This window comes from Microcaecilia unicolor, chromosome 6, assembly GCF_901765095.1.
Source record: "Microcaecilia unicolor chromosome 6, aMicUni1.1, whole genome shotgun sequence".
NCBI lineage: Eukaryota > Metazoa > Chordata > Amphibia > Gymnophiona > Siphonopidae > Microcaecilia > Microcaecilia unicolor.
Genome location: NC_044036.1, coordinates 90,229,194 through 90,256,361, shown reverse-complemented (window position 1 = coordinate 90,256,361; position 27,168 = coordinate 90,229,194). Strand labels below are relative to the sequence as shown.

The 27,168-nt window shown below is 45.5% G+C and overlaps 1 protein-coding gene across 3 annotated transcripts in view; it reads right to left on the bottom strand.

The window, feature by feature from the left end:
- RALGPS2 (Ral GEF with PH domain and SH3 binding motif 2) overlaps window positions 1–27,168 on the bottom strand; it is a 677,704-nt gene that overhangs the window by 557,597 nt on the left and 92,939 nt on the right. For all 3 annotated transcript variants that reach the window (XM_030206437.1, XM_030206439.1, XM_030206438.1), the window contains one exon: window positions 25,809–25,916. In XM_030206437.1, the coding sequence (XP_030062297.1) occupies window positions 25,809–25,916 (108 nt within the window). The remainder of the gene's footprint in view (window positions 1–25,808; window positions 25,917–27,168) is intronic.

The window sequence follows — 27,168 nt, the reverse complement described above, 5'->3', positions numbered from 1 at the left end:
AAGCTGTCCACAGATGGGCTCTCCTTCTACACGTCAATGATAAGCACTAATTGCACTAAGGTGAACCTTCACGAGGTTGGTCTTGAGACCAGACTCTGACAAGTGTAGAAGGTACTCAAGAAGGGTCTGTGTAGAACAAGTGAGAGGATCTAGGGCCTGCTCTCACACCAGACAGCAAACCTCCTCCATTTAAAAGGAAAAAACAGTGGAATCTTTCCTGAAAGCCAGCAGGACTCGGGAGTCACCCTCCGAAAGACCCAAGGAAGCGAATTCTAGGCTCTCAACATCCAAGCTGTGAGAGCCAGAGACTGGAGGTCGGGTTGTAGAAGTGACTCATCGTTCTGAGCAATGAGAGTCGGAAAATACTCAAATCTCCACGTTTCTTCAGAGGATAATTCCAGAAGAAGAGGGAACCAACTCTGCCGTGGCCAGTACAGCGCAATCAGAATCATGGTTCCATGGTCTTGCTTGTGTTTTCGCCACTAGAAGTATGGGAGGATACACATAGAGAAAGCCTGTCCCCCAATTGAGGAAGGCATCTGCCGCTAGTCTGCCATGGGCCTGAAGCCTGGAACAGAACTGAGAGACTTTGTGGTTGATCGGACCAGCAAAAAGATCCACCAAGGAGGTGTCCCATGCTCGGAAGATCTTGGGGGTCATGCCCATGTGAAGGGATCACTCATGTGGATGCATTATCCTGCTCAGCCTATCGGCCAGGGTGTTGTGTGCACCTGACAGATATGGCTCGAAGGAACATGCCGTGCAGGCGAGCCCAATGCCACAACCATACAGCCTCCTGACACAGAAGGCATGATCCGGTGTCCTCCTGCTTGTTGATGTAATACATTGCAACCTGATTGTCTGTTTGAACGAGAATAATTTGATGGGACACCCAATCTCTGAAGGCATTAAAAGCGTCCCAGACCGCTTTCCAGGAGGTTGGTCTGAAGATTTGTTTCCTGGAGGGACCAAGTTCTTTCAGTGTGAAGCCCATCTACATGAGCTCCCCATCCCAGCAGAGAGGCATCCATTGTCAGCACCTTTTGTGGCTGAGGAATTTGGAATGGAAGTCCCAGAGTCAAACTCAAGGGACTCTTGGATGAGATCCTCCATATTCCCTGTGGCTTGATACCATTGAGAAACCAGGGTCCATTGAGCTGGTCTCATGTGAAGAAGTGCCATGGGTGTAACATACACTGTGGAAGCCATGTGGCCCAGCAATCTCAACATCTGCCGAGCTGTGACCTGCCAAGAGGCTCGAATTTTGGATGCCAGCAAGACAAGATTGTCTGTTCTGGCTTCCGGGAGGTAAGCTCGAGCCTTCTGTGTGTCGAAGAGGGCTCCTATGATCTCCAATTGCTGGACAGGGTGTAGATGGGACTTGGGGTAGTTTAAAACGAACCCTAGTATTTCCAGCACCCAAATAGTCATCCGTATGGACTCCCAAGCGCTGTCCTCTGAGGTGCTCTTTACCAGCCAATCGTCAAGGTACGGGAACACATGGACTCCCAGTCTGCGTAGCGATGCTGCAACTCAGCACCGACGCTTCTCAGGGGCCGACTCTCTCAACGCCCCGGAGCTCCCAGTACCGTGCGTCGAAGGAGAACGATGACGGTGCTTCTTAGCCTTCGCTCGATGCCCATCATCGAGACTCCTCGGTGCCGACGAGGAAGACGTGGAATCCTCACGTCTCCTCGGGGCCGGGTCCAATGAAGGTCGGTCCCTGGGGGCCTGCATAGCAGGAGGCCTCAAGACAGGTGGAGACCCACTCGATGTCTCACTGCTCCCAGCGCGAAATGGTCTCTCAGCAGCCATTACCTTGCTCCCTGACGTCAATGCTCCTGTTGATGTCGACGACCTCGGTACCGATGTCGAAGGACCGGATCCGGCTTCCAAACGTTTTTCACGTTGAGCCTCTCGAGACGCTTGGGTCCGTTTCTTCATACGAAGACACAGACTACAAGCGGCTGGGTTATGGTCGGGCCCAAGGCACTGGATACACCAAGCTTGGGTATCGGTACCTGAGATAGTCCAGTTGCACCAAGTACAACGTTTGAAGCCGCTGGGTGTCTTCGATGACATGGAAGAAAACACGGTCTCGGCTAAATTAAACGACGCCAAAAAGGAAAGGCACAAAAAGGGAAGAACCCGACCGAGCGACCTGAAGGCTAGCCGTGTCGAAAAAGAAAAGGAAACTTTAAATGGGCAAAAAAGAATAAGGATACTACGGGAAACTAATTTTTTATCTTGTTGGGCAGACTAGATGGACCGTAAGGTCTTTATCTGCAGTCATCTACTATGTTACTAAACTCCACTGAGTGGCTTCATAAAGAATGTAAGGGCAATGTTAAAGTCCCCATGGCACAGGAGGTTCCCTGGATCAGTGGTTTGAGATGAAGTCCCTTGAAAGATCAAGTAATGAATGGTAACTGGGAAAACTGCTAATACCAATATCCAAGAGAGAGCACTGTGTAAGGCAATATCCAAATCCACCTGAGTCACTTGAGCAGTATTGGTACCCTGGGCTCAGGTCCTTGGAGGATAGCATAACATATTTGTGAGGAAGTTAAGGAGAATTCTGACTATGGGTATTTTGAGAGTGCAGTAGCTACTAGCACCCTCAGTACTCTTGATACTGCAGACTGATAGGGTTCAACACCGGTACTTCTGGGCATCCACACATTGGTTGGTGTTGAAAAGACAAATCTGTCCTCTTTTTTGAGCAGGAGTTGGTCAATGTCCATTCTCAATTACCTCTACCAACACTCAACATTGAGGGCGTTCATGTACTCTTGCAGTCTACGCATCCCCAGCATCCAGTACAGCTCTTAGGCCCTTTAAGATACTACTCTTCACTGCTTCATATTATTTTCTTTGTCATACCTAAGCAGGTGTAAATAAAACTGTACCTAGTACTTATTTTATGCAGGCACATAGGTACTTTGTTGCCCTTAAAAAATAGGTTTCAAATAGGCACTTTTTAGGCTTCTCAAAAATGCAGTTACTTTTCAGATGGTTCCATAGAAAATAAAAGATTCAGCAATTTGGATTTCAGATACTAAAATTCAAGTGTATGAGTTAAATCTATGCCTCTTTTGAGAAAAGTGGAAGAGAAGTTAGAGGCATGAAGCAATTTGGACATGAGTTGATTAGGAACATTTAAGGCAGTGCTTTCCAACCCTCACCTAAAGGCACACCTAAACATTCATGAGAGAGATGTGCAAACAATGAGCCTCCAATATATGCAGAAAAAAAGGTTTCTGTGTATTAAACAATTACATGCAGTTAAGCATATACTAGATTTAACTAATCTACATACTCCGCTTCATGCACTATTAATTTTGATACCATTGTCTATGCTGGGTTACTCGATTCCACTTGAACATCTCCAAACTGTGCAAAACGCTGCAATTTGTCTTGTTAGGATTGCTCATATATATGATCATGCAACACCATGATACCTACAATTTCATTGGTCGTCCATTCCCTATCGCATTAACTTTAAGTAGTAGTAGTGGCACAATGTGTTTTTTGAGAATATGCCTCCATATATTTAGGATCACTGACTCTTCCTTAAGTTTCAACACGAACTAGGTCTATCTCAGCATAGACTGATTACTCCATTTACACAAGTGTGCTGGGTGTCTACTCTGGAAAATGTTTTTCTTTCCTGGAACCTGCCTTTTGCAATCAGCTCCTAGCTGATATTTGTGACAAAATTTTTAAAAAGGTTAATATACTTTTCTCACCCAAGAGTTTGGTTTACCTGATGTTTCAGGAGAAAAGGGGAATTTAGGTCTATCTTATCTATTGTGTACTGTCTGTCTATTTTTTGTAATTTTATATTTTGTAAACCACTGTGATCACATAACTAGACAGTATTACATTTTTTTAATAACTATCACCCTGAAACACTTGAATAAATGCAGTATAGATGGCAGCAAACAGTGGAGAAGACTGTATCTGGGGTGCACTGACTTATAAGAGGAATCTGACAAGGCTAAAGTTAACAACAAACCTGCAGGGAGTGGTCTTTTTTTTCTCTCTACCCTTTCAGTGAATAAACACTGGAAAGCGGATATGAAAGCTAAAATTAGAGGTTGTACGCATTTCCAAACTATAAAACATTGCATTATTCCACATTTTGATATCAGGTTTATAGTAACTGGAGCATGAAATTTGGGAGGGGGTAGGGGATTAGGGGATTAGATTTTTGCAACTATTTCAAAAGGGAAGGTTTCTCTCATCATGGAGGGAAGTGGCCTGAGGCAACTATCCTGAGTAATAAAAGAGGACCCTCCCCCCCCCCCCCCCCCCAGTATAAACTTTAGATTGCATCGATGAGGGTGGAACCTAGCATCAAATAACTGATTTGGATTATCGTTCACAATGTGCATCACTTGCACTTGTCCACATTAAATCTCATCTGCCATTTCAATGCCCAGTCTTCCAACTTCCTAAAGTCTTCCTGCAATTCTTCACAATCCCCATGCATTTTAACAACTTTGAATAGTTGTGTCATTTGAAAATGTAATCACAACACGCATCATTCCCAGTTTCAGACCATTAATAAATATGTTATTTAAACCGCACCAGACCCAATACAGATCACAGAGGCACGCCACTATTGACCCTTCTCCACTGAGAGAATTGGCCATTTAATCCAACCCTCTGTTTTCTATCCATCAATCAACTCCTTATCCTCAACAGAACATTGACTCCTATCCCATGGCTTTTTAATTTTCTCAGGAGTCTTTTTGAAAATCTAGATACATCAACTGGCTCACCTTTATCCACATGTTTATTCACGCATTCAAAGAAATAAAGTAAATTGATAAGGCAAGACTTCCCTTGGTTGAATCTATGTTGACTCTGCCCATGATTTATTCATGTATATGGGCAAATTGGCAAGTTGAGACCTTTTTCCTCCAGATTTAAGGAACCTCTCAACACATGTGAAGAATATATATATAATTGCAGTTATTCTATTGCGGACTCTGCCCATAAACCAGTGGTTCCCAAACCTGGTCCTAGAGGCACCCCAGCCAGTCAGGTTTTAGTATATCTACAATGAATATTCATGAGATAGCTATGCGTTCAGTGGAGGCAGTGCATGCAAATCTCTCTCATGAATATTCATCATAGGTATTCTGAAAATCTGACTAGCTGGGGTGCCTTCAGGAGCAGATTTGGGAACCACTGCATTAAATCATATTTATCTATGTGTTCAGTGATTTTATTCCTTACAATAATTTCCACTATTTTAGCCAGCACTGATGTCAGGCAATTTCCTGGATCACCCCTGGATCCTTTTTTAAAAATAGGCATCACATTGGCCACCTTCAATCTTCAGGTACTACAGGTGATTTTAACAGGTTACAGATCATTAACTTATTAGAGTTCCAGTACACTGTGACCACCTCTGGGAAAAGGTGACTAAAGTCACCAGAAACAAAAAAAAATACAGTTTTAATAAACTCAGCACAAAATTTGTAATGTAACAATTCAAACCCCATCCTTTCACGTGAAAAAATTGAAAAAAATAAGTTCAAACGTAACTTATTCAGACTGCTGATGGACCCTCGACATAGAAAAAAAAAAAAGCCAGCCATTCTCCACATTTTGGATCCTCTACTTTAGTCACTTTTTTCCAGAGACAGACACATGGATAAGAAGTAAGGAGTGAGTGTGAATAGAAAAGCAAACAAGTAGTGAGAATGAAGAGGATGAAATTCAATGGGATAAATGGGAGTACGGTTAGAGTACTAATTTTGACATTCAGAAGTGGCCGGTTCATATCCCACTGCTGGCTCCTTGTGATCTTGGGCAAGTCACTTAACCCTCCATTGCCTCAGGTACAAACTTAGATTGTGAGCCCTCCAGGGACAGAGAAATACCCATTGTACCTGAATGTATCTCACCTTGAGCTACTACTGAATAAGGTGTGAGCAAAATCCTAATAAATAAATAAAATAAAATGCATCATCTGGGGACAGGGATTAATTACCCTCTGGGTAAGAACATACGGGAGGGAAAGGAAGAGGGGAATAAAAAAGTTTTCTATATACTGGTGTTTCTTGATGCTCCTGTTTGGAATTGTGATTTTGGATGCATGCATTTCTTTCCATGTTTCTCGTTTAACTGTATGAACCAGGTATGCCCTCAGTTGAAGAGATAAAGATATGAAAAAAGAAGAAAGCAAAGTTACTCACCTGTAGCAGGTGTCCTCCAAGAACAGAAGAACACACATTCCCACATATGAGTGGCATCATCCAACGGAAAGTGGCGCAGAGTATTTCCCAGCAGCTTTCTCGAAGCCTTTGGAAGACAAAACAGCATGCATGTACACATTCCGTCCCACCTGCTGCCGCCATGCAAGAACAGCCTATTACAAAAGCTACTGGAATGCATCTCCTAGGGGGAGATAGGCAGGTATGTAGGAATATGTGTTCTGTTGTTCTCAAACACCTGCTAAGCAACTTTTACTTTCTCCAAGGACAAGCAGGACACTATTTCCACATATGGGAATCCCTAGCTATCAGGCTGTCTGAAACAAAAAACACCTATAACAGGTAAGCATAGAATTTTTTTTTTTTAATGGAACAGCCTGAACCAGAAGAAGAATGGGCATAGGGGGTGGAGTTAGATTCTAGACCATGAATAAATTCTGAACTGATTGACCAAAATTGACTGTCGCATTGGGAGTCTTTCTCAAGAAAGTAATGAGATGTGAATGTGTGGACAGATGACCATGTTGCAGCTTTGCAAATCTCTTCTATGACTTAAAATGGGCTACTGTGTATCCATGGCTCTGACATTATGAACCATGACGTGACCTAGATCAGAGGTTATCAACTGGCTGGGTGTGCCCAAAGGACTGAGTTGAAAACCCCTGTGCTAAATAACTGGAAAATGTGCATTTACCAATGGCTGACCCCATCCTGTTGAGATCAAAATAATCAAAAAGCTAGGTGGACTGTCTATAGACTTTAGTCCACTCCAGGCAGAAGGCCAAGGCTCTCCTGCAGGATGGGCTTGGGGTTTCGGGAAAAATGTTGGTAGAACTCACTAGTTAAGATGGAACTCCAACACAACCTTAGGAAGGAATTTAGGATGTGTGCGAAGAACTACTGTGTTGTGATGAAATCTTGTGTAAGGTGGCTCAGCTACTAGGGCAAGGGTTCCCAAACCTGCCCTGGCAGAACCCCAACCAGTCAAGTATTCAAGATATCACAATGAATATGCACGAGACAAATACGTATACCAAGGAGGCAGTGCATACAAATTTATCTCATGAATATTTATTGTGGCGATCTCTGAATACCTGACTGTCCCAAACCTGCTCCCCAGGACAGGTTTGGGAATCATTGTACTTGCAACTGGAGCTCACTGACCATGTGGGCTGAAGTGACCGCCACTAAAAATAAGACTTTCCAGGTCAAGAACTTCAGGTAGTAAGAATCAAATGGCTCAAATGGAGCTTTCATCGGCTAGGTGAGAACAACACTGAGATCCCATGACAATGTGGAAGGACTGACTGAGGGGCCTGAATAGTAACAAGCATCTCATGAAGCGGACAGCTAGAGGCTGTACAGAGATGGGCTTACCCTCAACCAAATGAGGTGAACCCTAAAAGAGTTGGTCTTGAGTCCAGACAGTGTAGAAGGTATTCAGGCAGTTTTTGAGTAGGACAGGAAGAAGGATCTAGGGACTGCCCTCACACCAGACAGCAAACCACCTGTACTTGAAATTGTATGACCTCTTACTGGAATCTTTTCTGGACGCAAGGACGACACAGGAGAAACTCTCATGCAGTTGGTGAGAAATCGACCTCTAGCTTGTCAACATTCAATCTGTGAGGGCTAGAGTCCGAAGGCTGGCATGCAGAAGCAACCCCGCGCTCTGGGGAATGAGGGTCAGAAAACATTCCAGTTTCCACTGGTCTCTAATGGCTAATTTTTTAATTCATTATTTAAACTTCATATAATTCACAACATTAAAATCAGAAGAAATACAATATACAGGCAAAAAGTTTAACATTCATCTACAATTTTAAGGGGGGGGGGGGGGGTGGAATCCAAAAAAGAAAAATTGTAAGCAAACATGTGGACAATGGGGAGCCGGTTGATATTGTATATCTGGATTTTCAGAAGGCGTTTGACAAAGTGCCGCACGAAAGACTCCTGAAGAAATTGCAGAGTCATGGAATCGGAGGTAGGGTATTATTATGGATTAAGAACTGGTTGAAAGATAGGAAGCAGAGAGTAGGATTGCGTGGCCAGTATTCTCAGTGGAGGAGGGTAGTTAGTGGGGTCCCGCAGGGGTCTGTGCTGGGTCCGTTGCTTTTTAATGTATTTATAAATGACCTAGAGATGGGAATAACTAGTGAGGTAATTAAATTCGCCGATGACACAAAATTATTCAGGGTCGTCAAGTCGCAGGAGGAATGTGAACGATTACAGGAGGACCTTGCGAGACTGGGAGATTGGGCGTGCAAGTGGCAGATGAAGTTCAATGTTGACAAGTGCAAAGTGATGCATGTGGGTAAGAGGAACCCGAATTATAGCTACGTCTTGCAAGGTTCCGCGTTAGGAGTTACGGATCAAGAAAGGGATCTGGGTGTCGTCGTCGATGATACGCTGAAACCTTCTGCTCAGTGTGCTGCTGCGGCTAGGAAAGCGAATAGAATGTTGGGTGTTATTAGGAAGGGTATGGAGTCCAGGTGTGCGGATGTTATAATGCCGTTGTATCGCTCCATGGTGCGACCGCACCTGGAGTATTGTGTTCAGTACTGGTCTCCGTATCTCAAAAAAGATATAGTAGAATTGGAAAAGGTACAGCGAAGGGCGACGAAAATGATAGTGGGGATGGGACGACTTTCCTATGAAGAGAGGCTGAGAAGGCTAGGGCTTTTTAGCTTGGAGAAGAGACGGCTGAGGGGAGATATGATAGAAGTGTATAAATAATGAGTGGAATGGATCGGGTGGATGTGAAGCGACTGTTCACGCTATCCAAAAATACTAGGACTAGAGGGCATGAGTTGAAGCTACAGTGTGGTAAATTTAAAACGAATCGGAGAAAATTTTTCTTCACCCAACGTGTAATTAGACTCTGGAATTCGTTGCCGGAGAACGTGGTACGGGCGGTTAGCTTGACGGAGTTTAAAAAGGGGTTAGATAGATTCCTAAAGGACAAGTCCATAGACCGCTATTAAATGGACTTGGAAAAATTCCGCATTTTTACGTATAACTTGTCTGGAATGTTTTTACGTTTGGGGAGCGTGCCAGGTGCCCTTGACCTGGATTGGCCACTGTCGGTGACAGGATGCTGGGCTAGATGGACCTTTGGTCTTTCCCAGTAAGGCACTACTTATGTACTTATGTACTTATGTAAGTACATTAAGTATTGCCATACTGGGAAAGACCAAAGGTCCATCGAGCCCAGCATCCTGTTTCCAACAGTGGCCAATCCAGGTCACAAATACCTGGCAAGATCCCAAAAATGTACAGAACATTTATACTGCTTATCCCAGAAATAGTGGATTTTCCCCAAGTTCATTTAATAACGGTCTATGGACTTTTCCTTTAGGAAGCCGTCCAAACCTTTTTTAAACTCCGCTAAGCTAACCGCCTTTACCACATTCTCTGGCAACGAATTCCAGAGTTTAATTACACGTTGAGTAAAGAAAATATTTCTCCAATTCGTTTTAAATTTACTACATTGTAGCTTCATTGCATGCCCCCTAGTCCTGGTATTTTTGGAAAGTGTGAACAGACGCTTCACATCTACCCGTTCAACTCCACTCATTATTTTATAGACCGCTATCATATCTCCCCTCAGCCGCCTTTTCTCCAAGCTGAAGAGCCCTAGCCACTTTAGCCTTTCCTCATAGGGAAGTCGTCCCATCCTCTTTATCATTTTCGTCGCCCTTCTCTGCACCTTTTCTAATTCCACTATATCTTTTTTGAGATGCGGCGACCAGAATTGAACACAATATTCAAGGTGCAGTCGCACCATGGAACGATACAAAGGCATTATAACATCCTCATTTTTGTTTTCCATTCCTTTCCTAATAATACCTAACATTCTATTTACTTTCTTAGCCGCAACAGCACACTGAGCAGAAGGTTTCAATATATCATCAACGATGACACCTAGATCCCTTTCTTGGTCTTTGACTCCTAACGTGGAACCTTGCATGACGTAGCTATAATTCGGGTTCCTCTTTCCCACATGCATCATTTGCACTTGCTAACATTAAACGTCATCTGCCATTTAGACGCCCAGTCTCGTACGGTCCTCCTGTAACTTTTCACAATCCTCCCGCGATTTAACAACTTTGAATAACTTTGTGTCATCAGCAAATTTAATTACCTCACTAGTTACTCCCATCTCTAGGTCATTTATAAAGATGTTAAAAAGCAGCAGTCCCAGCACAGACCCCTGGGGAACCCCACTAACTACCCTTCTCCATTGAGAATACTGACCATTTAACCCTACTCTCTGTTTTCTATCTTTTAACCAGTTTTTAATCCACAGTAGAACACTACCTCCTATCCCATGACTCTCCAATTTCCTCTGGAGTCTTTCATGAGGTACTTTGTCAAACGCCTTCTGAAAATCCAGATACACAATATCAACCGGCTCCCCTTTATCCACATGTTTGTTCACCCCTTCAAAGAAATGTAGTAGATTGGTGAGGCAAGATTTCCCTTCACTAAATCCATGTTAACTTTGTCTCATTAATCCATGCTTTTAAATATGCTCTGTAATTTTGTTCTTAATAATAGTCTCTACCATTTTGCCCGTTAAGGAATAATAATATGTACAATCTGAAAAATAATTCTGCACTATACCTGCAGTCAAATTATAGCATTCAAATCTGTGGAGCCATACCCAAATCCTTCATATCCTCTTTATTTTTTATAAAGTCTAATAGCTGTCTGGAGTCAACAAATAGGAATTACCCTCAAAAAGAACAAAACAATTACAAGGACATTTTAATAGGCTAGCCCCGAGTGCCAGAGATCTTGGTTTTAAAGCAAAGAATTCCTCTCTGATCCTTTCCGTAGCCTTTGATTGATCAGGAAATACCAGAATATTAGATCCCAAAAACTAGTGCGGTACCAAACTACAATCTATCTCTAAAGCGACAGTAGCCACTAAAGGTAACCTCTGAGTAATAACCTCTAAGGAGGATTGTAAAGTTTGTTAAATCCAAAAACAAATGTTTCTTAGTTCCTTCTTGTACTGACACCCCCTGGGTGGACAGATATAAAGCTCACACAATTGGTAGCACTCTGTTCAGTAAATCCCAAAATCTCCTTAAGATATGTCTAAGATATCCAATGCTGTCCGCAATGGGGATATGGGGAAAATTTTTAAATCAAGTTATTTCTTCTCTGTTGATTTTCTAGATATTCCAACTTTCATTATACCATGAGCTTCTCTTTAATCATCCCTCTATTGGTCTCTTGCATACATGACACTTTCTGCTCCAAAGAAGTAAGTTTAGCAGTTGTTCCAATTATAGAGAATGGTCCACAATTAAATGAGAATTTTCATTAATTTTATCTACTAACTTGTCAGTTAAGAAATATAAAGAAGAATTACCAGCTTGTATGGCATCCCACAGTACCTCTAGGGTCATGACAGCTGGTTTCAATCAACCTGGGATCCAGAAGAGAGTTTTTCAGAACCACCACTCAACTCCCCGATTCATCCTGAAATCTCAGGCACACAATTACCCACTCTTCTTTCAGAGTCTATCGGAGAGGACTTTGCTGTAAGGGTTCCCTCAAGTACCCAGGCTCTGTGCCAAACCTCAGCAGCTTCCACTTACAGGTTATGGAGAAGCCATCTTAAGTTCAGGGCTAAGAGAAACCTCTTCAATGCTGTGCTTAGCCAGATCTCCTGGCATCACATTTGAGGCAAGGACAGCCAGAGAGCTTGCCAAAGGAGTCCAGAATACCTCGGTCATCTGGCGAAGCGCTGGAGTTGGACCAGACTTAGATGGAGATGTTCTGATCTTTTCCCATTCCAAGATAAGAGTGCAGAATCGTCAGCTTAGCCAGAGAGAGCTCTGATCCTCACTGTGAAGAGTTTCTGATCAGTGCCATCTTGGACCCCTTAAAGTGACTGAATTTTATTGAACACTCTGACGGCTAATTCCACGGGCAGGTATGATATGAATCCATGCCTCCCTGCTTGTTGATATAGTAAATTGTAACCTGGTTGCATGTTTGGATGAGAATAACTCTGGTCATGAGCCGATTGCTGAATGCTTTTAGAGTATTCCCATAATGCCCATAATTCCAGGAGGTTGATGTGCAACTGAAACTACTGGGAGGATCACTGACCTTAAGTGTGGAGACCATCCATATGAGCTCCCTTAGGCTAGAGGCATCTTAACATCATGAAGGAAGGAAGAATTTTGAATGAAGTCCCTTTGACAAATTGGGTTGGACTGCCACCACAAGAGAAACTCCTGAAGTGTAAGAGTAACACTGATAATGTCTGCTAGGTTATCCGTGGCCTGTGACCACTGGGAAGCTAGAATCCACTGGCTTGGTCTCAAATGAAGATGTGCCATGGCCATCACATGGACAGTGGAGGCCATGTGGACAATCTCTTCCCCCCCCCCCCCCCCCCCCCCCCCCAATTCTCTTTTATTGCTAACAAACACATAAATGTATACAGAAAGCAGTAACACATATATTTCTTGTTTTAATATCATAAGTCCCTTCCCCCTAGTAAAGACCCTACCCCCGTTTCTAACCTAACTAAAAGAACAAAGCAAGAATTTCAAGTATGATGACTCAATAAAACATAACTATTATGCTAATAAAAACCGTCATGCAGAAATATCCAGCCATCTCATATAGGGTGTCCATACTTTAGAAAAATTCAAAAGGTGTCCACGCTTTTTAGCTGTAAGCTTAGACATAAGACAATAGTCCATCTTATTAAAAACCTGGGCAACTGAAGGCACTGTAGACTGTTTCCAATGTTTCACAACCACTATCCGGGCTGCTGTAAAGATGTGAGACAAAAGATAATGAAGTTCCTTCTTGATGCCCGGTTACCTCACATTCAAAAGACAAATATCTGGTGTAAGGGCTGGGAGCCCCGGGATACAGTTGAAAATAGTTGAGAATGCAGATTAATCCAAAAGTTCTGGATAATAGGACATGACCACCACATGTGCCAAAAAGCCCCAGATTCCCCACATTGGCGCCAACAGGCTGTAGATGGCCATGTGGACAATCTCAACATCTGCCAAGCAGTAACCTGTTGGCTCTGGGTGGAAGGCTTGAACCTGAATTGTGTCTAGCAGGGCTCCTGTGAACTCTGAAAGGGAAGTAGATGGGATTTTGTGTAGCTGATAACAAACCCTAGTAGCTCCAGCACCCATATAGTTCTGGACATGGATACTTGCGCTCCTTCCTGTGATATGCTCTTTACCAGCCAATCACCTAGGTAGGGAAGCACATGCATTCCAAGTCAAGTTCAAGTTTCAAGTTTATTAAAGGATTTTCTACCCCGCCCATCGAACATGTGTCTCGGTGGTTCACAATCTACTAGTAGAGGAAAAGAGTAAAAGGGAATTAAAACCATACATGATATACATAACAACATGTGGAGGGGCATAATCGAAAGGGACGCCCAAGTTTTCCTGGGGACGTCCTCGCAGGACGGCTCCAGTAAGGGGCGGGGAAACCTGTAATATCAAAACAAGATGGGCGTCCATCTTTCGTTTCGATAATACGGTCGGGGACGCCCAAATCAGCAAATTTAGGTCGACCTTAGAGATGGTCGTCCCCAGGACTTGGTCGTTTCTGATTTTCAGCGATAATGGAAAGCAAGAACGCCCATCTCAGAAACAACCAAATCCAAGCCATTTGGTCATGGGAGGAGCCAGCATTCCTAGTGCACTGGTCCCCCTGACATGCCAGGACACCAACCGGGCACCCTAGGGGGCACTGCATTGGACTTCACAAATTGCTCCCAGGTACATAGCTCGCTTACCTTCAGCCAGATGCACTAAATGAACGGAGAAAGTCCTTCCCTTACCGATCCCTTAGCAATTCAGAAAGGAACGGGCATGCATGAAGGAAATCACATCCAAATGAGCTGCTCGCTATTAGCTCATTTGCACACAATTTCCTTCCTAAGGAGGGGAAGCCAGTGCAGAGCAGTCAAGCATTATGAGTGGCTGCTCTACGCATGCCAAAGACGGCTTCATACATGCAGACAAGCTGCGTGTATAATAGCCGTCTACAACCTTAGAAAAACACAAGTCCAGGTGAAAATGTCCAAGTGCTCGTCAGGGACGTCTTTTTTTTTATTTATTTTTTTTTTTTATAAAGAGTATGGGTGAAGGACGTCCTTCGCTATGCCTTCGTCCCTGCGACGGCAGTTGAGGACGTCCAAAATGTGGATGTTTCTGTAAGAAGGACGCCCATGCCTTTGCTATGCCTCTGACATCCTATTTATTTGGATTTTGGTTCACAAGTAGCAGCAGTGGGATTTGAACTGGCCATCTCTGGATTTCAAGACCAGTGCTCTAACCACTAGGCCACTCCTCCACTCCACTCCCCTGAAATTTGGCCGTCCCTGTGGGGGGGGGGGAGTAGTTCAGGACATCCAAAACGTTTGAAAGAAGGACATCCACGCCTTTGCTATGCCTCTGCTGACATACACATACCTCCCCCCCCCCCCCCCCCCCCCCAGGGACCTGCATACTGCTGCAATGGACCTGAGTATGACATTTCAGGCTGGCAAAAAAAGTTTTTTAAGTTGTTTTTTTTTTCAGGGTGGGAGGAGGTTAGTCACCACTGGGGAAGTCAGGGGAGGTCATCCTCGATTCCCTCCAGTGGTCATCTGGTCAGTTTGGGCACCTTTCTGAGGCTTGGTCGTAAGAAAAAAACGGACCAAGTAAAGTCGCCCAAGTGCGCCTCAGGAACGCCCTTCTTTTTTCCATTATCGCTCGAGGACGCCCATCTGTTAGGCACGCCCAAGTCCCGCCTTCGCTACGCCTCCGACATGCCCCCGGGAACTTTGGTCACCCCCGCAATGGGAAGCAGTTGGGGATGCCCAAAATCAGCTTTCGATTATGCTGATTTGGGCGACCCCAAGAGAAGGACACCCATCTCCTGATTTGTGTCGAAAGATGGGCGCCCTTCTCTTTCGAAAATAAGCCTGATAGTGATACAAAAGGGACCGAATAAAACTACAATATCTGATAGGAAAGAGAAAGAAGGAGAGTGGAAAATACATTAGGAAGGGGTAATTACAGGTGTTTCAAACAAATCCCGGTTTGCAACAAGTCTGCAGAGCAACACTGCAACTACTTCGAGACGTTTCATAAGGACCCTGGGAGCAGGCACAAGGACAAAAGGCAGGAAGCGATACTGGTACTGGTGCTTTCCTACTCAAAATCTGAAATACTTCCTAAGATACCTCCTGTGACTGGGATTTATCTGGATATGGGTATAACCATCCTATAAATCTAGACAGCATATCCAATCATTTGCCCAAATCATAGAGATTAAGGTGCTTAGGGAAACCATAGTGAACATTTCCTTGGCCAGATACTTGGTAGTAAAATCCCTTCCCTTCTTCCCCTGGTGGCACGGACTCAACTGCATTGGTCTTTAAAGGGGAAGACAGTTCCTATAAAAAGCTACTCCCAGATATTAAAGCTTAATTCTGACGTTCTCTGTAGGCATGTTGGAAGTCACTTCCACCAATGAAGGATGTCACCCATCTGGACTATCTTGAGAATTCCAGGTCTGAAATTACAAGGGGCCAACTTCCCTGAAAAAAATTCAGCCTCACTCCTACCAGAAGGTAGTCCAGTGCAATTACTTTTACTGTGAGCTATGGTCTTCTAGAGCCAGTGAAAAGTTTGTCCCTTGATTAGTCTGCAGGGCTGGTGGGGACTTCACTCCTGTGCTGCCTTGATCAGGAGCAAGAGCTGTGGGCAGGCTGAGAAAGGTGGGAGGAAGATACCTATGCCTGAAAATCTCCTCAAAGAAAAACGTCGCAGCAGGAGTGGGTCAGGAGAGTGACATGATGGTATTTTCGCTTCTTGATGAAGTTAGAAAACACCTCCACCTGGAAAACACCTCCAACTTGTTACTAAAAAGATCACCCCAGCACGGGAATCCTCCAGCTTCTCCTGAACCACTGGTTGTAAGTCAGAGGCATGCACCCAGGAGAGTCTGTGCATCCCTATACCCAAGCCAAAAGCCCTGGATACCAAACCAAAAGCATCATAGGTTGCACAAACCACGTGCTTTCAGCACTCCCGCTGGTTGGCTACTATCTGGCAGAGCTCTGCAGCCTTCTCAGCTTAGAATGTCTGCAAATTCGGTCACACTGTTCATTAAGGACTTCAAGTACATGATCATAAAGAGCTGGTAAGAATATATGTGAAAGGTTAGCATAGCATTCTTAAACGCTTTCCTCCCAAAAGTCTCCAAAGTACTAGCATCCCTCCCAAAGGCACCAAAGGGTGAGCCTTGGAGCTTTTGGATATTTTGAGAGTGGATTCAACAACCACAGAGTGGTACAGAAGCTGGAGCTTCTCAAATCCTGGAGCCTTTTTGACTCTGTGTACAGAGTCGGCATTCTGGTGAATGGGCTACACAGAGGGGAAAGAGGTCTATCACTGTTTCATATGCAACTGCCAGAAGGATGTCGTTAAAGAGCACTGTCACAGCTTTTTAGAAGAGTCATCAAATCAAGGATAACCAGCATCTTGGCCCAGGACTCATCCACAACATCCAACTTAAACTGAATGGTCTGAGCCATCTTGTGGACAAAAGTGGTAAAGGAGAGCTCTTCAAGACGAGACTTATTCCTTTCATGGGGGTGGGGGGGGGAAGGAGAGAGAATCTGAAGGAATGTCTATGGATCCCTCCTCAGAGAACCTTCAGGTCTTCTCTAGAATCCCAGCCTCATGGTAACTTTGCCATCTGAGTCTGAACTTGCCTCGGGCTACTGAGCCCTGAGGGACTGGACACAGAAACTGTCTGAGCCAGTGACAACCCCGAAGCACTTCCAGGCAACAGTTTATGATTCATCATTTTTATTGATTTTCAAAACTTAAACAGGAATATTCTGTTAAGTAAAATACAGCCAATAAGGCCAGTTTATTACAAAATCGACTATCATAACATATACTGGCTTCCTTAGATCCCTAAAATAAGAACCAGGGGTGGGGGGGTTAGGAATTTAGTGAAGATTATAATTCAAATATTGAAAGTAAATATGTCGCCGTAATTCTCATACTACTTCTCAATATCTCTATCGTTGTTTCGAGTCTAGGAAAGACTTAAGCTGTTCAGGCATATAAAATACATATTTTACCTCATTAAACCTCACAATACATTTACATGGATATGCTAGGAGGAAAGATCCTCCCAAATTCTATTGTTTTTAACTTCATAGAAAGAAACAGTTTTCTCTTCTGTTGAGTTACTTTTGTCATGTCCGGATAAAGCCATATTTTTTCACCATCAAATTTATGGTTCGCTGATTTAAAGTCTCATGATAGAATTCAGATCTTGTTCAAAAACAAAAGATAGAATCAGCGTCGCTCTTTCAGTGACATTGTGCAACGACTGTTCTAAAATCGCGATAAGATTGTCCACATCAAGTTCATTTTCTGCTTCAACATTGCTTTCTCCATCTGCTTTTTTAATTGTATTTGGTATAAAATAAATTTTATTTAATGAAGGAATTGCCTCTTGCGGATAATTTAAATTTTCTTTAAGGAATCTAGTAAACATTTCTAAGGGGGATACCCCATAGAGTCTAGGAAAATTAAGCAGACCGAGATTCAATCTCCTATTATAGTTCTCTATTTGTTCGATCTTCCTTCTGATATCAATATTATCTTTCACCACTGCAGCTTTAAATTCACTTGTTTGTGTCATCTCCAACCCCACAGGTTCCGGTCCCACCCCAACCCCATGGGCTCTGCCCTTATCTGAAGAAGCCTCGAACACTTACAATTTTATTATTTAAATCTTAGTATAAAAAGGAATATGCTGTGCAACTGTTGTTTATAAATCACAAACAGAAAACAATAACAACAAGCAACTATAATAACCCCCACAACCACCCTCTACCCCTTCCGACCCCAACAGCAGCTAACTTCTACTACTCCAAGGAATCCTAATCCACCCTGTTAAGTCCAGGGGTACAAAATACAATCCATTCTGTATGCCCTAGCGGGAAAGAAATATGCCCTATGAAGCACTGTTATGATTTTTTAACCTGCGGATGAATAAGTCATCAACAATCTCAGGATTCAGGCTAGTTCTTCTGTCTTCCACAGTCCTTCCTGCAATAGAACATGTCTTCTTAGAAAATGTGCTGGTAAAAGGAATGTACAGGAACCCCCAAGCAAATTTTGCTAGCCGTGGCCAGCATGTTTGCTTGTTTTTCAAAAAAAAATCAAAAATATTCTTGTCTGCATCACTCAAACATAAATAACAGTCCAGTTCATTGACAGGCTTCAAAGTAGAAAATGACACAGGGACAAAATTTGTCCCCATCTCCACGGGTTCTGTCATTCTCTAGCAGGTGTTTCTTGGGTACTGTAATGGTGCTTCTGGCGCCATGCCTCAGATGCCAAAGCTTCTTGGGTTCTGCCCAACTTCGGAATTCCTTGGTGATGACGACAATGTTAAATTCCTTACAGGTTCCCCCTTGGGGTGGAGTCCAAAGATGCTCTACCCAACAGGCACTATCGATGCTCAATGTTGACGCATCCCCAGTGTCCGATGCAGCTCACGGCCATGGGGACATGCCTCCAATGCTGAGTTGAGAGACTTGATTTCAGTGCCAAAAAATGTTTCTGCACTGCTCCTCACACCTCCTAAAGGAAAATTAGGTTCTTACCGTGGTAATTTTCTTTCCTTTAGTCACAGCAGATGAATCCATTACGAATGGGTTGTGTCCACCTAACAGTAGGGGGAGATAGAGAACACTGAAAACCATAGTGCCTCCTGGACGGCTAGCTCCATCTGCTTCTCAGTATTTGAAGCTTCCAAAGCAGTGTTACACCACAAAGTAGAATAACATGAACTTTCCTCACAGCGAACGAAGACCCCAGAACAGGGGCAGTAATTTAAAGGAGGGACAAACTCAACCTCCTATAGAAGAACAGAAATCCTGAAGACTGTTTTCCAACTTCTCCCAATGAGGGAACATGTCTGCAGGAAAAACTGAACACAAAACAGAATCAATCAGGGAAGGATCATGGATTCATCTGCTGTGACTAAAGGAAAGAAAATTACAAAGGTAAGAACCTAATTTTCCTTTCCTTGTCATCAGCAGCAGATGAATCCATTATGAATGGGATGTATCAAAGCAATCCCTAGATAGGGCGGGAACAAGCCACACCACGCACAAGCACTTGTGCTCCAAAAAGCGCGTCCCTCCTGGCAGCCACATCCAGCTTAGAAGCCCAAGTAGCTGCACTACATATCCCTTGAAGAGAGAGTGCTCCCATCTCAGCCCAAGAGGAAGAAATCGCTCTTGTGGAAAGTGCCTTAAAAGGCATCAGGCGGAGGCCGGCCAGATAGCAGATATGCAGAAAAAATAGCTTCCTTAAGCCAACGGGCTATAGTGGCTTTAGACGCTGGAGACCCTCTGCGAGGACCTGACAACAATACAAAAAGGTGATCAGAGGTCCTGAAAGCATTAGACATCTGCAGATACTGCAACAAAGTCCTGCACACATCCAGAAGGTGCAACTGCTCAAAGGATTCTGAAAACTCCTCTCTAGTAAAGGAGGGCAGAAAAATAGTCTGGTTTAGGTGAAACGCTGAAACCACCTTAGGCAGGAAAGAAGGCACAGTACGTAGCGTTACCCCGGACTCCGAAAATTGCAGAAATGGGTCTCGACAGGACAGCGCCTGGAGCTCAGACACCCGTCTCGCCGATGTGATGGCCACCAAGAAGACTGCCATTAAAGTCATATCCTTCTCCGAAGCCCGCTGCAGCGGCTCGAAGGGCGAACCCTGCAGAGCCTTCAATACCAGCCACAGGTTCCAAGCCGGACAAGGTGCCCGCACGGGAGGACGGAGCCAAACCACTTCTCTAAGAAACCGTGCAATGTCTGGATGCGCAGCTAAGGAGAGGCCAGCGACTTTCCCTCGAAAGCATGCCAATGCTGCCACTTGAACATGCAGGGAATTATAGGACAAAGCTTTTTGTACACCATCCTGGAAAAAGTCAAGAATCGATGAGACAGCAGCCCGCATAGGAGTGATCGCCTTTGGAACACACCAAGCCTCAAACTGGCGCCAAATCCGGGCATACGCAACGGAAGTGGACCACCTGCGGACCTGCAAGAGAGTGGAGATGGCCTTATTAGAATAGCCCTTGTCTCTCAATTGCGCCCTCTCAATAGCCATGCCGTAAGACCAAAGTGGCAAGGATCCTCCATGGTTACCGGGCCCTACGTCAACAGGTTCGGTATCAGAGGCAAAGGAAGAGGAGCCTCCACCAGCATCCGCCGGAGGTCTGCATACCAGGGCCAATCCAGGGCAATGAGAATCACCACTCCCTTGTGCAGCCGAATTCGCAGTAGTACTCGCCCTATCAAGGGCCAAGGCGGGAACACATATAGGAGGCCCAGAGGCCAAGGTTGCGCCAAGACACCCAACCCCGCCAAGCGAGGATCTCTCCGTCTGCTGTAAAAGCACGGGACTTTGGCATTTGTGCTCGACGCCATCAGATCCGCTACAGGCGTTCCCCATTTGGCATAGAGTTGAAGGAACACTTTGTCTGCCAACTCCCACTCCGCTGGGTCGATGTAGTGTCTGCGCAGATAATCAGCCTGTACGTTGCTCTGACCTGCAATATGAGCTGCTGACAGGAACTATAGATGCAGCTCGGCCCAATGGCAAATCTGAGCGGCCTGCGCGGCCAGTGCTCTGCACTGCGTTCCGCCTTGACGATTTATGTAGGCCACTGCCGTCATATTGTCCGACAGCACTCTGACAGCCAATCCCTCCAAGGTCGATTGAAAGGCCAGCAACGCCTGGAAAATTGCTTTTATCTCCAAGCGATTGATGGACCACTTCGATTCTTCGAGTGTCTACAGACCCTGGGCATGCCTCTCCTGGCAATAAGCTCCCCAGCCCTTCAGGCTGCCATCGGTTATCACCAGGCACCAGTCGGGGAGCGCTAACGGCATTCCTCGCCGCAGCATGCTGTCTGAGAGCCACCACTCCATGCTGAGTCAGGCCGCAGGGAGCCAACTGAGTCTGCACTGATAATCCTGGGAAATGGGAGACCAACGTTGAAGCAGGGAACACTGCAGCGGTCTCATGTGCGCTCTCGCCCAAGGCACCACTTCTAGGGTGGCCGTCATCGACCCCAAGAGTTGGACAATGTCCCAAGCTCGCGGGCGAGGCATTCTCAGGAGCAGACGAACCTGGGTCTGAAGCTTGCATCTCTTTTGCTCAGGTAAAAAAACAACAACCCCGAGGCCGTGTCGAACCGAACCCTCAAATACTCTAGAGATTGAGAGGGGGTCAGGTGACATTTGGGTATATTGACGACCCAGCCCAGAGACTGAAGTACTAAGACCACTCTGGCTGTTACATGACGATTCTCTTCTGCAGAGTCCGCTCTGATGAGCCAGTCGTCGAGGTACGGGTGAACCCGGATACCCTCTCGCCTGAGAAAGGCAGCTACCACCACCATTACCTTGGAAAAGGTTCAGGGAGCTGTGGCGAGGCCAAAAGGCAAGGCCCGAAACTGGAAATGTTTTCCCAACACTGCAAACCAGAGGAATCGTTGGTGCGGGGGCCAAATAGGAATGTGCAAGTAAGCTTCTTTCAGGTCCAGAGACGTGAGGAACTCTCCTGGCTGAACCGCCGCAATGACGGAGCGCAGGGTTTCCATGTGAAAATGCCGCACTCTTAGTGACTCGTTGACTTTCTTTAAGTCGAGAATGGGCCGATAAGACCCGCCTTCTCGCGGCACCACAAAATAAATGGAGTAACGACCGCAGCCGTGTTCGGCGGGAGGCACAGGGATCACCGCTCCAAGGTGCAACAAGACTTGTAAGGTCTCCTCTACCGCCGTCCGTTTGACAGCAGAGCCGCATCGGGACTCCAAAAACATGTCTCTCATCGGGGCATCTAATTCCAATCTGTATCCGTCTCTGATCAGGTCCAAAACCCACTGATCTGAGGTAATCTTGACCCACTCCTGGAGAAAGAGGGAAAGACGTCCTCCAACTGCAGGAATTGAGGAGTGGGCTGCCGCACTATCATTGAGAGGGTCGCCCATGAAATCCAGGCCTTGAACCGGCCGCTGCGGAGTGTTTGTCCGAGCGAAAGGAGTTCCTCTGCTGAAAACGGTCACGCGAAGTAAACCCAGCAGAACGCCCCGGGTGGTACCTTCTAGCTTCATGGAAGTGAGGTCTGGAAGAGGAGGGAACCGCCTGACCCTTGGAAGAAGGCCGCGGCCTATCCTCGGGTAGCCGCTGGGGTTTAGCATCCCCCAGGCCCTTGACAATTTTCTCCAACTCCTCACCAAATAGGAGAAGGCCCTGGAAGGGCAACTTCACCAACCTTTGCTTAGAGGCCATGTCAGCCGCCCAATGCCGTAGCCATAGAAGGCAGCGAGCGGCCACCGCCACAGACATCTGTTTAGCCGAGGCTCTGACCAGATCATAAAGGGCGTCAGCCAAAAAAGACAAGGCTGACTCCATCCACGGTGCCACCTCCACAAAGGGCTCCACTCCATCCCCGGGCTGTTCCACTGCCTGTTGCAACCAAGCGAGGCAGGCTCGAGCAGCATAACAACTGCACACAGACGCCCGTAAGGCTAGGCCCGAAATTTCCAAGGACTGTTTGACTGCTGATTCCAGCCATCGGTCCTGCATGTCCTTCAGGGCGACCCCTCCTTTTACTGGGAGGGTAGCCTTCTTCGTCACAGCCGTGACTAGGGCATCTAATTTAGGCACGGCCAAGCATGCCAAGTGCTCCTCACTAAGATGGTATAAGTGCCCCATTGCCCTGGCAACTTTCAAAGGCCCCTCAGGGTCAGCCCATTGAGCCAAAATAAGCTCTTGGATGGAGTCATGCAAAGGAAAGGCTCGAACAGGCTTCTTAGTACTTGTCATCCTCGGATTACCAGCGGAGGCCTCGCCAAGCGCAGAATCTTCAATAGAGAGGGCCTGCAAGGCGTCAGAAACAAGCGCTGGCAGCTCCTCACAGTGGGAAATCCTAACCACGGCGGGATCATCTGGATCCAGTGGCAATCCGGTACCTTCCTCTGGCTCCTCAGACCATGAAGGCCTGCCAGACCCCTCAGACTTGCCACAGCCCGACCACGGGGGGGGGGGGGGGGGGGGGGTGCGCCACTCTCTGAAGGGGAATGTACCCTTCTACGCTTGTCATGCGGCCAACTGTCTGGGGAAAGAATGCCTGATGGCAATCCAGGGCCAGCCTCCACCAGAGGGGAACCAGGTAGCAACGCAGAGTCAGACATCTGCAGCAGAGCTCTTTTTAACACGAACGCTTTATGTAAAAGCAACACAAACTCAGGGGAGAAAGGCTCACCCTGGCCTCCCGGTTCCAATCCGGGGCAAGCAGCTCCTCTGGTAGCCTCCATCCGAGACTCCCTTCCGGCCTCAGACCCCTCCATTCCCGCGGGGGTCGAGCCATGCGGCGCATCCAAATGGCGCCCGCTGCCAGCTCCACCGAGCGGGAAGAAACATCATTCGCCATGCTCGTGCCGGCTCTGACATCTGAAGAGCACGATTTACAGAGCCCCGCTGCTGATCTGCGCTTGCCACAACGTGAACAGCGCTTAAGAACCTCCGCAGCCATCGCCGAAAACGGTGGAAAATTTCAAAATGGCGGATTGGCATCAAAAATGCCCCGATCGCAGGCCCTCCCCGGAGGAGCTACAAGACGCTCTTACCTCAACAGACCGAGTCCCAGAGCACCGGTCACGCTGCACAGACAGAAGATAGCCTCAAAATCGCAGAGCTAACAAGCGCATCGCATCTTTTTTTTTTTTCTTTTTTTTTAAACGCTGTAAGGAAAGTTAGAGGCAACAGCTACAGAGGCACTTCGGAGGTCCAGGAGAGTGGGAAAGGATGAACCAATGTGCCTGCATCCACACAGAAGAGAGTGGGAAAGGCAGAGACAGGGCAAACCTATATGCCTGTATCCACATAGGGGGAAGGGGAAGGCAGGGAAAGGGCTAACCTATGTGCCTTTAAATTGGAGCTGCAATAGCCACAACACCCCTGATACAACAGGCAAAAGCACAGGAGCCACCCCAGGCAGATTCTTGAAGGAACTGAATAAACTGCGTCCAACCCTGCTGGGAGATAGAGAATACTGAGAGGCAGATGTGGGCTAGCCGTCCAGGAGGCACTATGGTTTTCAGTGTCATCTATCTCCCCCTGCTGGTAGGTGGACACAACCCATTCGTAATGGAGTCATCTGCTGCTGATGACAAGGAATGGTTCTTTTTAACATATGCCAAAAGGTTACAAAAAGAAACATCATGATTGGGCCCCTAATATGAGAGACACCAAAGTATGAGTGTCGGTAAGTGACAAGGTCCTAGTATACTGGTCACACTTTTTTAAACTGCTGGGAGTTTTCTGGGACATGTTAGGAAAAATAGCTGAAGCAAAAATCAAAACAGTTCAATTGTGAAAAATAACAAAAATTCACCCTGATCAGAGTGCTGAAGCTTAAGGGGGGGCCAATGAGCCATGGAAAAATAAAGAAGTGAGTTTCTAACACTAGAAACTACAAGAAAGAACACTAGTTCCGTGCAGCACTTGTATGAAAATAACAAAGGCTGCAAGCTAAAATAAGTCACGAGATGTGAAGACAATGGGCAAGAACATCCTCACTGCTCTGTGCAATGAACAAGATTGTCTGGCTCTGCGCAGTGGTGGGAAGGCTCATGGCACAGTCTTCCAAAGGCCTCAAGAAAGTTGCTGGGAAGTGCTCTACATTGGGCTCCATGAGATGACATGGTCCATATGTGAAATACAGTGTCCTGCTCATCCTCAGAAAACTGTATAAATGTTCAAAGAAAAGCTAATCAGTTGTGGTGGACATTTTTGAGGTTTACTCAAACAATGTTGAGATTCCTTAAGGCCTTATTGAAATATATAAGCAGCAGCTGCAGATGGAAGCCTGGAATAAATGTCTTTTTTCTCCACAGTCCCTTGGGGGAGGGACGGAAGGAAGAAAGGAAGGAAGGACTTGCCCTTTGGGCCCCAATGCAACCCAGCACATGGAGCATAGACCCAAAGGTCAAAGGCTCTGAGCCGCTGAGGAGGAACTAACAGCTCTCCTCTATCTCAACCAGTGCTCTAGCCATACAGCCAACAGCCACAGACCAAGCTCATAGAGGCTGCCCCAAATGCTGAGGGGAAAAAAAAAGAAATTGCTACACCAGTCCACCTGTAGCATCTGCTGAAGGGAGAGAAATAACAGAATGTTCCTGGCTGCACCACCTGTTACACTGATATCATCGGAATCCTCAAGTCTCTGCCTCCATTTGCTAGTAAGAAGACATAAACCCATAAGTCTGAACTGGCCTAGTAGGATGATAATGAACAGTGTCTGTCTTATTACAAAGAGTTCTTCATATGAGGTGCTAGCAGAAAAGCAAATGGATCAATTGAACATCACTGGACACAAAAAAAAAACATGCAATAAACATGTTTCTGAACTAATCATGCACACAGAAAAAAATGAGATTAGAAAACTTTCTTAAATAAAATGGTTGCTTACAGCATACTCCTCTGGTGTAACTTTGAGTACATCAAAAACCACCGCATCAAAGCTTTTCTTCAGTTCAGACGAACCCTTATCACTCAAGGACTCTGAGCTGCTACTCTTCTGTAAAGACATAAATTCAACATTTTTTTCAGCACAAGCCCCTGAGGCATTGATACAATTTTGCTCCTGGCAATTTCTACAATGCAGAAAAGATGATTAATTTAATTTGACATTTGATGGACACAACAAACTACCATAAAAGTAAGCAGAGTCAATTATTTGTCATAAACAGGACATACGGGTTGTCGGATAACCAAAATGTTGGATAATATAGAGAGATGTGTAGATGTATGAACTAAATCTGTCACCACATTCCTTCCTCGCTCGACTCCCTCCTTCCCCATCCCCTCCCCCTGGCTAAACTTATAAGCCCTGGTGCTCGGGGCAAGAGTAATCCCCAGTCATTCCTGCCCATGCTGACTCCGCTTTCAAAATGGCTGCCAAAACCTCGTTACAATCTCACAAGATTGAGGTCATGGCGACCATTTTGAGATAGGAGCCGGCATGGACAGGAGCTACTGGGGATCACTCCTGCGACAACTACACCACTGGACCACCAAGGCTTATAAGATAAGCCTTGGGGGAGGGAGGCGGGGTGGCATGCACTGTGTGGCAGGAAGGGACGGGGCGGAGGGTGCAGAGCACAATTACCAACCAATGGTAAATCCAGAATGTCATAACTGAAGCTCAGATCATCGGGACTCTATTGGAATATGATTTGCCTTCTGAATGTTATAGAACTTCCAGGACATTATATTACCTTCAAGAAACATATTTCAAAACATTTTAAACATTTTCTTCAATTAAACTGCCAAGGCAAGACCTGTCTTCTCTGAATTCATTCTGACTCATTCCCAAGAAGCTGTAATTGATATAGCCAGTAATATTGTCTATAACATTTCCAAGAGCATCTCTGAAGCCCTTTTAGAAAAGGAGCAACGTGTTGGCCTCCCTCTGGCCAAACTGAAATGATAGCTTACAGCATTTTAGCTCTTTCAAAACTCTTAGGTGAATACCATTCGGTCATTGTTACTCTACAGTTTGTCAATTTGCACCTTCCAGATTTACAAATGGTTTGATTTAGTTGTTCCAAATCATCAAAGAAGGTTCCAGAGATACACATAACATCAATGTACTCCTCAGTAAAGACAGCAGAAAAACTAATTCTTTGCTTTATTTATTTTATTTAAAGGTGGCCTTAATTGGAACAATATCATGTGACACAACTTAACATTTGTTAGAAATTCCTTAACCTAACACTAAGCAGAGCTTCAGAGTGAATTTTCTCTTATACAGTCTGACCTCCAAATTT